Genomic DNA, 16,666 nt, shown 5'->3' on the forward strand with positions numbered 1-16,666 from the left:
CAAACACAGGGCTTAAGAAAACTTACCGTTGCCTGAGGGCAATGCTGTGCTGTAGAGGGTTAACTTTAAACAAAACTATTATTGTCAATAAAACATCAACATCTAAACCTCTTTTAATTCCCAATAAGAACTTCTGTAGACATGAGATGGAAATAAAGTCAAACTGGTTAGTAAGGGAAGCTGGCAACCCTGCTTGTGGATTTGTCCACATTTAGTGCATGCTGAGAAATGTCCCGCTAAAAACGTATAGATCTATAGATTATAGTTATATATCTTATTGTGAACTCATCTGTGCATATGTTTAATTTTTAAAATTTTTTTTTGATCATGCAGTGTTTAATCAAAATGTCATAAGTTGGTTTTATCTGATCTTTGTGTTCTGAACTGAGAGTTGAAGAGTGTGTCATTGTTCTCTACAGGTTGAGGGATTGTGGAGTCACAAATGAAGGTTGTGCTGCTCTGACTTCAGCTCTGAGATCAAACCCCTCACACCTGAGACATCTGGATCTGTCAATGAATAAAATAGGAGATTCTGGTGTGAAGATTCTCTTTTCTGGACTCAAGAATCTTCACTGCAAATTGGAGATACTCAGGTTAGAATCACACACGGTCCGTTACTCAGAAGTCTCAGAATTCAATATTAGTCTAACGACTAATATTGCCCACAACCTATTGAGGTTTGGAGGAGAATTCAGTTCAGAACTACAAAAAATAAAAAAATAAAAATAACTACTCATATACATAAGACAAATAAAGTTCTTTAAAAAAGAACTTGAGTTCTTAAAAAAAAAAAAAAAAACTATGTTATTTTTGTGAAGTCAGACAAATACACTGATGAGCTCATTAACTAGAGAGTGACTAGGAACAGAAAGAGGTTTTAATCATTAATAATAACCTGAAGAAAAATATCTGCAACATCATTGTGAACTTTCATTCAAGTTTCACAATAGCAAAACCGAATACATTTGGCCATTAACTATTAAATGCATTATGCAAAAACCTGAGTCATGTTCACCACATGAAAGACCTATGACTGACAGAACAACATCTGACTCCATCTGCGCTGTTTTAACTTTGCAGCTTGTGTTATATGTTATGTGTTATATGGAGCAAAGCAGATGCTTTTTAGTTTATTAATGAGATGTCTGTTGTCCAACTGAACTAAATGGTTTTTCATTTTATAAAAAAGCAAAATTACTTGTGTGGGCAAGGGGTGGTGCTGCAGTGTAATCAGTGAGTGGCCGAACACTGTGTAAACCTGACTACAGCAGCAAGCCAAGTTTATATTTGCTTTTTCAAATTGAGACTTTAAGATTATAAATCATTCATTTATTTATCCATCCCCAACCTGTATGACCTTGTTTGTTTGTTTGTTTGTTGTTTTTTGGATACATGTAGTTTTACAACAAATAAACCATCTGATCAAAACATTTGAAAAAGCACATATATGCAATAAATGACTTTTGCCTTATGTGAAGGTCATAGGCTACAGCATCCTCACAACCCTATAGGACAAACGGTTTGGAGAATAAATGGATGGACTGTGTGTTGTGATCTGAGAGAGTGAAGAGTGTGTCATTGTTCTCTACAGGTTGAGTTATTGTGGAGTCACAGATGAAGGTTGTGCTGCTCTGGCTTCAGCTCTGAGATCAAACCCCTCACACCTGAGATTACTGGATCTGTCTGAGAATAATCTTAAAGATTTAGGAGTTAAGCTTATCTTTGCTGAACTCAAAAATCCTGACAGTAAATTGGAGAAACTGGGGTAAGATGATCTTTTAGTTTAATGAACTTGATTGAATTTAATACAATTTTGTTCCATCACAGTTGTGGCTGAGTTTTCTGGGATCTCTGTACAGTTTACTTTGGGCACCCATGATGCAAATCGCGTCCAAGGCCCCCAAGGCCTACCAATATTCAGTGATAGTGTGTAACCTAATGGCCCTCATTTATCAAACGATCATACACCATAAAACTGTGCGTACGCTCATTTCCATGCAAAATTTGGCATTTATCAATATGAGCATGAGTGGTGACTACGCTCAAATCTCACGTCAGGTCTCAGCTTGTATACACACATTTTTGAATCAGCGGGAGCTTGCTTACAGCATAGTAAATCTGGTGGAGAACTGTTATAAGAACATTTAGTTTATTTTCCTGACCAACAATCACTCACTAACCGATCTTTAACCATTAAACGACACGAATTGAATGTCAAATTAAAATTAAATTAGATTAGATGAGTCTTAAAATACCACAAATGTTTTTTTGTTTTTTCTTTTTAGTGATTTCGCTTTGGATGCGCAAATGGCAACATCAACAGAACATTAGGATTCACACATCATGCACCTGCAACGCAGAGAAAAACAGAGTAATATAGCCTACAAGGAATAAAAAAAAAAAAATAGGCCTGTGACTACACAAAATATATTTCACTGAAATAATTAACAGATTAACAAAGCAAAAGAGAAAAACTGTGGATCAAGAAGGCTAATACAGGCCACGTTCGCATTGTATTAGTTTATTTTATTAAAATATTTATCTTTATTTTATTAAATTTAATCGATCGTGCAGGTGCCTCACACACGCATACGCTACATATCAGTTCTAGCGTTCCATATTTTACCTTGGCATAGTTGAATAACAAGTGTTTAGTACATGGAAATGACATACAGTGAGTCTCAAACACCATTGTTTCCTCCTTCTTATGTAAATTTCATTTGTTTAAAAGACCTCCGAAGAACAGGCAAATCTCAACATAACACCGACTTTTACGCAACAGTTGGGATCATTAATATGTACGCCCCCAATATTTGCATATGCTAGCTCATGTTTAAGGCATTAAACAAGCCAGTATTAATGTCTGGAGCGCGAGAATTTAAAGGGGAAGCACACTGAATCGGCGCATATTTAATTATGCCCCAAAATAGGCAGTTAAAAAAATGAATTTAAAAAAATCTATGGGGTATTTTGAGCTGAAACTTCACAGACACATTCAGGGGACACCTTAGACTTATATTACATCTTGTGAAAAAGCATTCTATGGCACCTTTAAATGGTCCACTACCCGCCTGTACCAGTCAGTACACGCAACGCCCAACCAAACACATTTTTGCGCATGTGAAGGATGATGTTTTACGTGGATATTGAAACAAGACTGAAATAGAAAGCCTTATTTACTTAGTAGTTCAGCAACCAATAAATGTTACATCGTGAATATGGAAACGTTTGGATTCCTTCCGAATGAGAGGTAGGCTGTGTGAGCCCAACTCAGTTTGGCTTTAAATAAATTCCTTTCTTCTTTATAATGAATGCCACTATAGCCTAATTTGTGTTTACATTTATAATATATAGCTACTAATTTTTCATTCTTGTTTTGTTCTGAATAAAATAAATTTAAAGAATTTTCTTTGGAGTGAGGTACAAAAATAACCAAATTTATATATATTAATAATGTTTGTAAGTAGGCTATTTAGTTTTAGTTTAGTTTTTTTACCAGTATTTTTATTTGAATTAATTGTATTGTTTGCAATTACGAGGTTGGTGTTTTTAGCATAGACATTATAATTAACATTATATATTATTATTATTATAATGTCCATGGTTTTTAGAGTAAGATAAATTTCTTTTTCATGCGAATACTTCCTCTTCACGGCCGGGTTACGTTTCTCTGTGTCGTAAACTATGGGGCGAGGCTTTTAAAATATGGGGAGTGATATTTAAATTACGATTGTTTTCAGCCACCACATTTATCAACACCGGTTCATTCGTGCGACGGAATTGGCCGCATACGAAAGTTTAATGAATCACACGTGAGCGTTGTCATAAGCTGATTTTTACTTTCGGATGTACGCTGGTTTCTACGTTCGTTTGATAAATGAGGGCCATTGTAATTTCTACATTTCTTTGTAGGAAACCACACACATACTACACATAAACACTCTTCATAAACAGCATCCCAACAAAGATTGTGTAGCCTATATTAACTGGATTAAAGTTTTGTTTTTTGGAAATCTGAAGTATTGCACCTCTTTATAATGGAAGAACTAGGAGGAGGAAGACATAACACACATGATATCACAGCCTATCCTACATGATGAATAAAAATAACAAACACATTATGTAATATAATTTTTATTTCAAATGAATGAGGAAAATAAAGTGGACTGAATCCAAGCAGCTCTAAAAGTGTTTAGAATTGTTATAGAATAATCTGGCACTCCGCCTGCACTTGAGGTGTTGAATGCTCTGTTGATCATTTAAACATGTTGATTACAAAAAATAAAACATTTTAGCGTATATTAATTGAACAGTGATTGATTAGCCTGTATTTATTTATTTATTGTAGACTTTATTATTAAGTGAAGTAAACATTTTGCTGAAATATCCACAATATATATGTAATGAATCGGGACTCGACATGGGATCCATGTGCTGGCTTTTATTAACAAGTCTCGTGGTCAAACAGGGGCAAACAGTTATGGAAGGGATAAGGCAGAATCGTAGTCATAATACAGGCAGTGAATCAGGGCAGGCAGATATCAATCACAAGTCCAGTAAACAATAAACAGTCCAAAGGCAGGCAGCAGAGAAACGTAGACGGGGAAAAACTGGGTCAAAACAGGCAGACAAACAGAATGATAAACGCTCAGAAATGCAACCATAATAATACAAGACCTTGCAATGATTGTGAGGATGTGAGTGGCTTAAATAGTCCAGATAATGTGCTGCAGCTGGGTGTGGTGATTACTGATTGGTGGAGTGAGTGCAGGTAATTTGCAGGGAGGATTATGGGAAATGGAGTCCGGGAATGACAGGAAATGTGACAATATAAGAGCACATGATTTATCCGTCGATCAGATGCGTGTCAAAGTTGTTCGTTACTATAGCAACAGTAGAATCCGGGTGCAGTGTGTTTCAGAATCAAACAGTCATCTTAAAAACAACTTAACTTGAGATCACAAGAAAGTAAGTCGTGATCACGAGAAAACAAAATAGAAATAATAATAAATGGCTGTTTAGGGCTTCAGTAGAAATTCAGTAGAAATTCTCCAAATTCAGACTTTTTTCTCACATTTACAAGATTATATACTGCAATTCTGACTTAAACTTAAATAATCTATTATTACAACAACAAAATATGTTACTAAATGCATAACATACATACATACAATTACATACATTATACAATATACTGATGTAAATCGAAACTTCATCAATTCCAGCTTTTTAAATAATTGTAGGATTCAATATTTCTAAAAATAAATAATAAAAAAAAGCTTAAAAGTTAAAGAAATAAAGCAAAATGTAAAGGTGTAATTAAAATATTAAAATTATTTAATTGGAAATAATTTTGGCCGACTAGTTGACTACTATTTCCAGTGCCAAATTGTAGCAGTAGTACTGCACATCTCTATCACCAACAACAGTGTATCGTTGTTCTCTACAGGTTGAGTCGTTGTGGTGTCACAATTGAAGGTTGTGCTGCTCTGGCTTCAGCTTTAATATCAAACCCCTCACACCTGAGAGAACTGGATCTGACATGGAATAAACTAGGAGATTCTGGACCTGAACTGCTCACTGCTCTAAAGAATTCTCCACATTATAAACTAGAGACACTGCAGTAAGTACTAATAATTTCATTAACACTTTACAATAAGGTTCATTAGTTAACATTAGTTAACTATATTACTGAACATGAACTAATAATGAACTGCATGTATACAGCATTTATTAATCTGTGTTATTGTTAATTTCGACATTTACTAATACATTTTTAAAAACTTGTTAACATTAGTTGATGCACTGTGAACTAACATGAACAAACAATAAACAACTGTATTTTTATTAACTAATGTTAATGAAGATTAGTAATGCCTTTAACAAAGGTATTTCTCATGGTTAGTTCATGTAAGTTAATACATTAACTAATGTTTACCTAATGAACCTTATTTAGAAAGTGTTACCATAATTTCAAATAAATATTCATGTAATCATTTTAAATTCATGAAGTTAAACATTTAAATAATTATATGCCTATATTTTCACGAGGAATGTACTGTAACATAAGAGTCTTTAATTCATCTTCAGTTTATTCTATCCATTTTAATGTGACTGATCTGATGTTTTCAGTAAAATGTACCACAATTTCATGGACCACCATTCCCAGCAGGTTGAGAAATTCATTTTAGATTTGCTTTTCCTAATTATGTGCACACAATGTGACAATTCAAATACTGTATCATATTTATCCAAGGTATTGGCTGACTAATAAAGATTGTTTTGCAAACTTGAAAAAGATTGCACAAATGCACTTGTTAATCCCGCACATTATACAGACAGAGACTGACACAGTATCTCATGAAATATATTTTATTATAGATATACATTTATAATATATATATAATATAAATGTGATTACATTGTATAAAAATGTACATATTGTATATTATAACATTTATAGAACTGGGGCCGTATTCACAAAACATTTTATCTCACCACTAAGAGTTCTCCTAAAGCCAGGGACACACCTAACGATTAGCTGAAACATTCTAAGACTGAACTGAGCAAACATACCGATTGTTTCCTTCGACTGGAGCCGATTTATATACTCACACATGAAATTTGAACACCGACTGTAATCGCAGACTGAATGTAACTGGCTCTGACTGGACGCGTTTGAGCGCGATCAGTCATAAGCAGGGCCGGGTCTAGGGGGGGGGCTAGGAGGGGCAATGCCCCCCCAGATTTTTCTTGTGCCCCTCCAGATTTCTCTTGTGCCCCTCCAACATCCCCAGGATACTCTTTTTTTTTTTGTAAAAAATATATCAACACTAAATTAGTTACATACGCGAATTACTAGAAACATTGTGCGGTTGTATTTTTCGGGCGCGCCTCACGGCGCGCATCCTTTTACAGTTCTCCCTCACAGACGTGCTCAGCTCTTGCCATAATTACAAGATTTCAACTTGTAAAAAGCATTCATGTCCTCATCCACATCCTTTTTCTAAGAAGTTTTCCAAGACTTTTGCACACCTTATCTGATCACTTCTCAAGATGGCCATTGACAATCACTTGAGCAGATGACATGCAGCTCCTTCATAAATGCGCTCTAGTCTCTATTTAAACGTGCACACACCGTTAATATATTGCTACACGATCATGGAACACTTGAGAATTTAGCTTGGAATTTTAAAATTGTGATTTCCAAGTCAAGAAAAATCTCGAAAATGAATAAATTAAAAACTAAAAAAAAAATATAGATGTAACTATTCTAGTAAAATATAAAATAGTTTTGCTCAGTTATGTTCAGCTCTAGATATTCTATCAGCATATTGCGCTATTTGTTGAGCCTATTATTTGATGTGATAACACCTTTCAGAATCTGCAAAATATCAATAATTTAAAAAATAAATAAGTGAGATCAAAAATAGTTTTTTTTATTTAGCACTGCAACAAAAATGTATTATTATGAGATGTTTACATATAGTCCACAATATATAATATCTGCCTTTACACACATTAAGCAGTTTATATATACTTAACTTATTCTCAGTACTGTGTGTCATTAATTTACAACTGTTTTTATAATTTTCTTTATGATAAGATCCATGTTTGGGACTCTCCTCATAACTGTTACAAATGGTGAAAGCATTTACTGATACTCCAGTTCTGTCAGGACCACTATCGTCAAATATGATAGATAATGCATAGAGTTTGTATTGGCGGTATGGTTCTGTTCTGGGCAAGAACTCCCTGCGCATCCATGCAGCCTAGCATGGATAAGAGCAGGGAGAGCAGCAATAAACCCCCCAGGGTAAACAGAACAGGACCAACATGCAGATATCATTAAATGTCATGATTTAACATACACATTTTTCGAGAATTATTCTGATTCAGGGGAAATAATAAGGCCAATCCTGACTGAAGAGAGGAGGAGCTGGGGATGGAGGAGGGTAATTTGCTCCTGAGAAATGCAATAGCTGCTGATAATACTGAGGAGCTTATATATAGATGCCGTAATAGGCGTCGTATTCCTATAGGTAGACGCAAGTCACCTGGCAGTCAGCTGATGCAAGCTTGACTGACGTGACCTGCCAGAACTGACGCTAACGCTAGATAAGGAAACAATGCATTAAAATTCAGGGGGTATAAACATTTGCACAGGATGGTTTGTTTGTTTATTTATTTATTTATTTATTTATTTATTTGATTGATTGATTGGACAGACATGATAGTACATGAATGTAAACACACCGGATTGTAGCCGAAGGCTAATTTCCATCCGTTGTCCCGGGTGGGGGGGTAAATTGTTTTTATTTTGTCTTCTGGAAAATGTTTTACGAAGCTTTGGATAGAACTAAAAAAAAAGTAGATCTTTAAATAAAATAAGAACTTCCAGTCTTATTCCAGTCAGAATTTCCAGTCATCCTGTTAATAGGTATACAACCCACTGGCTCTCTTATTTTGTTGTGTTGTCTTGGGCATCAGTGAATGTTTGCAGCTTTTGATCATCCAGGTAACAACACACACTATTAAGAATCAAGCATATAAACTTTTGAACTGGATCTTTTGTGTAAATTCAGTTATTATTATGTCTTGTGGTTTTTATTTTTATATAGCCAAAATAACTGAGCACAATATAGAAATGAACCAAAAATATAGGGGGGGGGGAACACGAAAAAGGAAAGAATCATGCAACCAGGTCTTCTAATGGTTTAAATTTCTTCAATGAAACAAGTTCTTCTTCCATTTTTAAATTTTACCATTCTTAAAGATTTAGAGTAAATCCAAAATTCTTTCTGAAAAAACAGAAAACAATGGCTTTGTTTTAAGGAACTTACAGTAAATTAATATAACATGAATATAACATTTTCCCAAAATGAAAATATTGTTCAGTAGAAATTGAATGTGTACATCTTCCATTATTATACCAAAAGTTATGTCATTTTTAGAACATTTTTGTATTAATTGTAATTTTAAGCTATTCGTATAGGCTATGTTAGACCAAAAGTCTCTAAACAGTCTAATTAAACAGTTGTACTAACTAAACATTCAAAAAACAAATGTACTGTTGTTTCAATTTCAGAATCACAGAAAGTACTTTTGTGATTAATATTAAATCTGAAGCTGTTATTAATCTGAAAAAATCTGAAAAATGGAGGAAACTGTTTAGTAGTTAAAAGGGGGGAGCATATTATGCTGCCCCACCAAATCGGCCTTACAATCGTTAAGTGTGTGCGCGGCTTACATAGCAGTAAAAGTTCTTAGCTAAGAGTTTTCTCTTAAAACCTATTCACAAAGCTGCTGAGACAAACTTAAGCTAAGAGTAAGGGCGGGGTTGACCTCGTTGCTATGGAGTAAATACACAGTGATTGGCTGATGGGAGAGGAGTCAGCGATTTAATCATAGAAATATTGTAGAATGACGTGTCATGTTTCCATATTAAAATAAAGGTTTTAAAATACAAATGTTGCCCTATTCAAATAAATATTTTTAATAAAAATGTTGCCATATTCAAATAAAGGTTTTAAAATGTAGGCTAAGTGTCACTAATTAAACTAGTATATACAGTGAATTGTGTATATTGTGTGACTGCCTCTTGGGTGTCCGCATCTCAGAGCCCTCAATCCCTTTGGACAGCACACAAAATACGCTTATTTTTTTAACAATTTTTTACTCTATTCAATCATTTGTAAGTGTGAACTTATGAAAACCACTGGCACAGGTAATCAGACAATATTTATTTATTTGTTAAAGATTTATTTTTGCCATTTCATCGTAGATTTAAATCTTTAAATCAAAATGTATTGCATTTATGAAGAAAAAGTTCAGCACCCAAGGCTCTATCGCTATTCCCTCAATGGTGTTCAGTGTCTTTGGGTGGATTAGGACTGTTTGTGATTTGGTCTTAGTGATTTAGGAGTCCTCTTGACTACTTCTAATGTTTCACAGATTTAGGAGCTAGTTTTAGCGCTAAAATGCTTAGAGCAAAAATTTAGGACTCCTAAAATTAGGACTGACACGCCCATTATTTTTAAAAGTTTCTCCTAAATCGGCAAGTTAGGAGCTACTTTTAGCCTTAAGATGTTTTGTGAATACGGCCCCTGGTAGTTATACCAAAGAAAAGCTCATTTAAAACAGTCATGTATCTTTTTGGCTTTTGGTCTGGTTTCAGTCAAGAAATTACTAATTCCTAATAACTAATTTACGTTTACAGTTTATTTTTGCGTACGTGATAAACAGAAAGATTTGACTTGTTTATAATTTATCTGTATTAAAATAGTTAAAGGGTTAGTTCACCTAAAAATTCTGTCATTAATTTTTCTCTTATTAACACCCTCATGTCGTTCCAAACCAGTAAGACCTTCGTTCATCTTTGGAACACAAATCAAGATATTTTTGTTGAAATCTGATGCAAGCAAGTTAATTTACACTTTCAGCACTAAAGGCACTAAAGACATATTTAAAACAGTTCATGTGAATACAGTGGTTCAACTTTATTATGAAGTGATGAGAATTCAACAATTTCCTCTCTTCTGTACCAGTCTCTAATACATGTGTGTGGTCCTCTCGTGAACGTGCATCAGAGACTGATATGAAAGAGAGGAAATTGTTGAATAAAGTCGCTATTTTTTTTTTTTGGCACATTTGCATATTTAAGACGTTTAGTATTTCAATTGAATGTCTGATATTACACAAGTGACTCTGTGTTTCATTCTAGGATTTACAAGTATCCGATGACATTCTCGTCTTTGCACATCGCCCACGGTCAGAGAAAATCTGTGTGGGAACACCGTCCCCGCACACTTACAGAATGATTTGCCACTTTCTGATAGCCCCCGTGGTGCTTGCGCTGGCTGACACACACATGAAGCATGCACACAGAAAGCCAACTCTCTCAGACAGCATGCCATCCTGAATTCAGGTCTCGTCCCTGGCTTATTGCGCCTGAATGGAAAAATACACAATGTAATGATAGTGGTTTGTTTTACTAATGGAAATCCTGTTTAGTATATTGGCACATGTGTGGAGACTGAGCAGAGATGGCCTAGTGTGCATGGTGGCAGCATGCCACTGTTTTGGCCGCTGTTAAAAAAAAAAACATCAGTGTTCCTCTTCAATTCAAAACATGGTGTCATAAGTGGTGGATGATATGGACTGTATGAGAAGTAAGAAGAAAAGTTTGAGGATTACATGCACACATGTAAAGAGATGTTGTACACGGTGGAGATGTTGCAGAATATTGGAGATGATTTAGCATCATTGTTTCTTCATGTTGTGGTTCTTTTGAATAAGAGAGTTTGAGATTGCAGTTGATAAAGTGTGAAGCATTTTGCATACAGAAGAGAAACTTAAGAAAGGCACACATTTTTCACGTATATGCAGAACAGTGGGGAGACTATTGACCAGTATGTGACAGAGCTAAGACATGGGAGTAAAAAGTGAGTTTGAAAGTAAAAAAGATACTGATAAAAGATGGATTGAAGGAACAGTTACTTAGAAAAAAATTATTTGGATCTGGAGAAGGCTCTTTCACCTTGTAAAGACACAAGCTAAAGAACCATTAAATGAGAACTGTACTGTAGTCATGAAGAAATGTCAGACACACAATAAAAACATGAAAAAAACAAAAAAAACAAACAAAACAATGCAAATGGAACAAAGCAGGAAGGTAATTGATAAACCTCAAAGAATGTGATCTTTGTGGGATGCAGTATCTGCCGAGAAAATGTCCAGCTCATGGTAAAAGTCAAAACAATTGTGGTAAAAATAAGTTTTATGCACATTGTTATAAAGGTGAAAGAACGCCAAGCCAAGTAAAGTTACATGAATTTGAAGAATATTATGTTGATGCGGTAGTAGAAGGTGGAAGAAAACAAAAATAGTAGACTGTAAAACTGCAAATAAATGATGGTACACTCAAAAAAATAACTTGTTGGTCTAACTTAATTCAATTATGACACCTATTTCCACACAGTTGAACTGATTTATTTGAACTTAAGCTAGGTTAATTGTACTGATGAGTAAAATTCATCCTAATTGAATGAGATCACACCAGTTTCATTTGATGTATTCTGTGAATGTTTCCTGAACTTAATTCACTCTTGTTAATCCAAACAGTGCTATTGCAATTCAGACTGGTGCCCTTGTACAGAGTTGCTCAAGTTTTCTGCAAAACATTTGTAGCATGCATGTAATGATCAGGTAAAGAACTTCTCATCACTGGCTTTAGCACAGTTAAAGCTTGTTGAGAACAACATAGATTTATTTCATGTAGCCACCCATAGCCTAACCACAAGGTCTACACTTCACCATAATGGTAACCTCATAAAAATAAACATAAACTCTTTTAAATGTCAAATATAACAACATCAAACTTTAAAAGGTATTTCCCTTTCCTAAAAAAACACATTAAACAGCACTTAATTTCAACATTTACTGTCCCGATCTATCCCTACGCAAAGCATGCTGGGAACTAGAAGTCCACTGCCCAGTTTCAATCAATGCAACATAAATGACTTGTGTAGTCCGAACACAAATGGTTTAGGTTAACCTAACAATTTGCACATTTAATTTCATTTAACATAATACAATTGAGTGCAAATGCCCATTAAGTAAAAAACTAAAGATTTGTGTTGGTTCAGCTTATTTTATTTAAATAAAATGAGCAAGCAGCTAGAATCGTTTTTTTGAGTGTATAGTTGCGTTTGAACTTGATAAAGACACTCAAGTTAATATAACTTCTGAAACTGAAATCAACAAGCTGAAACTATGTTGTTTTATATTTACATTTGATTATTCAATTTTTGTGGTATTTTTTTTTTTTTTTTTTTTTACTACATTGCCCCTCACTAATATTGGCACCCTTGGTAAATATGAGCAAAGGTGGCTATGAAAATAAATCTGCATTGTTTATCCTTTTGATCTTAAATAAAAATAAATCACACAATTCTAACCTTTCATTTAAGTAAAACAATTGAAAATGGGGGAGAAAGCCGTGGGCATGGAGTACTTTTTAACCGTGTGCACTAGTGTTAATTTCGTCACCTATTTTTAATTTAGTCTTAGTCTTAGTCTTGTGCCAAATGTCCTTGTTAGTTTTAGTCATATTTAGTCATTCACATATCTTTTTTTGTTAGTCAGGTTTTAGTCGACTAAACGTCTCTCATTTTAGTCTAGTTTTAGTCAAAAGAAAACTCAAGGTATCTTAGTCAAGTCTTAGTCGACTAAAAGTCTTTTAATTTTAGTCTAGTTTTAGTCAAAAAATTGTAGTCTTTTTTTTTTTAAAAATAACACATTATTACTGAGATTATTACTGATAAACATTTCAGTAAAAAAAAGAATTTTTTACATATCTCTAACATTGGTTAAATGTCATTATTACCTGACAAAATACACTTGTTGAAAGATTTTTGTTGAATGCAAATGTTAAACGTGTCTGGTTTTCAATTTCTGATTTAGGAGACACATTCACAAATGATTAACCTGTGCTGAAGAGTATTTTATTTTAACCAACACAATTCAAAAGCTAGCATGTCGTCGTCGCTCGTCACTCGTGTTCGCTTTGGGTGTTGTGTGTTCAGCAGTTTCGTGTTGCAGCCACAGGCGTATGAGTCCTGTAAAGCCTCGTTTACACTGCACGCGTGTGCGGCTCGTTACGGCTGCGACGCGGCTACCGGAGCTGATACACGGCCACTCTAGTCAATGCTTGTGTTTACACCAGCCGCGCCGCAGTGCGTTGGAGAAGCGTCCCAGAAGCGGCTCGACGCGCCGCTTCGCTTGGAGGCACCTCGCCTCCAAGACGCAAAGCTCAAATACAAAACAAAGTCAAAATAATCACCCTGTGTAAACTCCCGCTCATATTTTACATCACTAGAAACTGACGACAAGAGATTCGAAGTTGAAAAACTTGAAATTTCTTTGTTTGAGTTGACATCGCGCAGAGGACGGAACAACACCTTGCCGGAGTCGTAACGAGCCGCACACGCATGCAGTGTAAACAAGGCTTCAACGAGGCTTAACTTGAGCAACAGCGCGAAGCCGCGAACTCTGAATATTCTGAATATTTTAAAGGCGTAACAGCTGATGAAAAAGCAGAGACGATTGTAGACGAAAATGAAGAGAGATTTTTATCTTAGTTTTTATTTTATACAAAACATTTTCGTCTCGTCTTTTTTCGTCAACAATAATGCATGTTAATTTAGTCTTAGTCAGCGTTTTTGGACAGTGGTGCAGTCTTGTCATCATCTCGTCTTAGTCATGAAAAAAAAGGTCGTTGACGAACATATTTCGTCTCGTCTCATCTGACGAAATTAACACTAGTGTGCACCAAACCCATCTGGTGGGTTTGCTGCCAAAAACTCTTTTTTTAGTTTCATCTGACCATTGAAACTGCTCCCGTTTGAAGTTCCAGTCTTGTCTGACAACTGAATATCCTGGAGATTGTTTCAGGATGAGAGCAGAGGATTTTTCTTGAAACTCCATCTGAACAACTTATGGGGATGTAGGTGCTGTTTGATAATTTTAGGCTTTCTGAGACTCAAGACTCAACTAATAATTCTAGCTGTAATTCTTGGAGAGTCTTTGTCCACTCAAACTTTCCTCCTCACCGCGCATTACGCAATAAAGACGATATAGACACATGTCCTCTTCCAGGCAGATTTTTAATATCTTTAGTTGATTGGAACTTCTTAATTATTGCCCTGATAGTGGAAATGGGGATTTTCAATGCTTTAGCTATTTTCTTACAGCCACTTTCTATTTTGTAAAGCTCAACAATCTTTTGCTGCACATCAGAACTATATTCTTTGGTTTTACTTATTGTAATGAATGATTAAGGGAGTTTGGCCTTTGTGTTTCCTCATATTTATACTCCTTTGGATCAGGAAGTCATGGCTGGGCAATTTCATGTTCATGATCACCCTGGTGTGCTAAAAAAAAATGTATATATGAATGGGAATATACTTCAGAGATATTTTATCTCTAGGGGTGCCAATATTTGTGGAGGGCACTGTACGTTAAACTGTACCTTTGTATTTTTCTTTGTATTTTTGTTCTATTGTCCTATTGTTTGAAAGTTGCTTCTTTGTTCTTTTTTTAAATAACAAAAATAAAATAACAAAAATAACAATGCTCATTAATAAAATGTTTTGGTAACATTTTAGTATAGGGAACATATTCACTATTGACTATGACTCTTCCTTCAATAAACTCCTATTTTACTGCTTATTAATAGTAAGTTAGTTGTTAAGTTTAGGTTTTGGGTAGGATTAAGAATGTAGAATAAAGCATTAATATATGCTTAATAATTACTAATTAGCCAATATTTTAGTAATATGCGTGCTAATAAGCAACTAGTTAGAAGACCCTAAAATAAAGTGTTGCCAATGTTTTAAATTAGAAAACAAGATTTTGGTCATATTGCCCATCCATACCTCAAATGTGAAATATTAGTAACACTTTTTTAACATATATAATACTGGATGTATGATAAAATACATTTCTGACCACAATGTGTGAAATGTCACTTGCTAACACATTGACAATATTGTCTTTTTAGAGCACATACTTGATAAAGTTTGCATCATTGATTGTGTTATTTTCTTGTTTATTACAGTGAAACTACTTTTTTTACAGTGAAGATACATTTTGTAATGTATAAAGCGCTATTGAATAAATGACGTATGTAAATGATACATACATTGCTACCTCCTTGTTTCAGAAATGGCCAATGTCACTGCTAGTACAGTGTGATGATGAAACTGTAGTCTAGAGAGAATGAGATGAGTAGTGCAAGTGTATTTTTAAAGGTGTTGTGTAAGAAACACTGTTTTCATGTCAAATAATGTTTACCATTAGTTTTTAAATGTAAATTGCAGACATTGTATGACTAAGCATTTTATTTCTCTTTCAGTCATCTCTAAAAAATTCTCTAAAGAATTCCCCATAGGTGTTGGATTGGGTTCAGATCAGGAGCCACTGAATCACTTTCACCCTGTTCTTCTTCAGAAATGTGTTTAGTATCATTGTCATGTTGGAAAAGTGCATGACGATCAAGGGCACGGAGTGATGGTAGCATCTTCTCTTTCAGTATAGAGCAGTACATCTGTGATTTCATGATTTGCAGTGTACGCCGTATTGTGTCACAGGAAATAAGTCACCCCAGTTTGGCTTTCTACTTCTTTAGATAACTGCAGTGAACTTGCATGCCGATTTTCTTCAAACCTTCTTATCAGAAGACGCTCCTGTCGAGGTGTTAACTTCCGTGGATGACCTGGACGTCTCTGTTAGATGGTTGCAGTTCTATTTTTCCTTTTTAAAATTTTTGTACCACTTTTTCTACAGTAGTCTGACTGATAAGAAAAGCTTTGCTGATCTTCTTGTAGCCTTCACCTGTTTGGTGTAAAGAAGTTATTTTCTTTCTCAGATCTTGTGACATTTGTCATCCATGTGGTGCCATTGCTGACAGCATGAAATGGGAAGGGGTTTTAACACCTTTTATAGTCAACTGTCTGCTGGACACCTGTGCAATGAATAATTAGACTCACCTGTGGTTGAATTCTTGTTAAATTAGACATTTGTAGTTTAAAATTTAGCTTTGCTCCAGAGACTTTCAGTGGGGTGTACATTTTTGCATCACCCTAATTTGAGTAAAACTGAAAAA

The 16,666-nt window shown here is 34.8% G+C and overlaps 1 protein-coding gene and 1 pseudogene across 1 annotated transcript in view; both read left to right on the forward strand.

The window, feature by feature from the left end:
• Window positions 1–5,627, forward strand: part of LOC137004414 (NLR family CARD domain-containing protein 3-like) — a 43,175-nt gene extending 37,548 nt beyond the window's left edge. Inside the window, exons 7-9 of the mRNA XM_067364705.1 lie at window positions 420–593; window positions 1,592–1,765; window positions 5,450–5,627. Coding sequence (XP_067220806.1) covers window positions 420–593; window positions 1,592–1,765; window positions 5,450–5,627 — 526 coding nt within the window. The remainder of the gene's footprint in view (window positions 1–419; window positions 594–1,591; window positions 1,766–5,449) is intronic.
• The window catches only part of LOC137004415 (NACHT, LRR and PYD domains-containing protein 3-like), a 44,400-nt pseudogene continuing 33,234 nt past the window's right edge, over window positions 5,501–16,666 (forward strand).

This window comes from Chanodichthys erythropterus, chromosome 17, assembly GCF_024489055.1.
Source record: "Chanodichthys erythropterus isolate Z2021 chromosome 17, ASM2448905v1, whole genome shotgun sequence".
NCBI lineage: Eukaryota > Metazoa > Chordata > Actinopteri > Cypriniformes > Xenocyprididae > Chanodichthys > Chanodichthys erythropterus.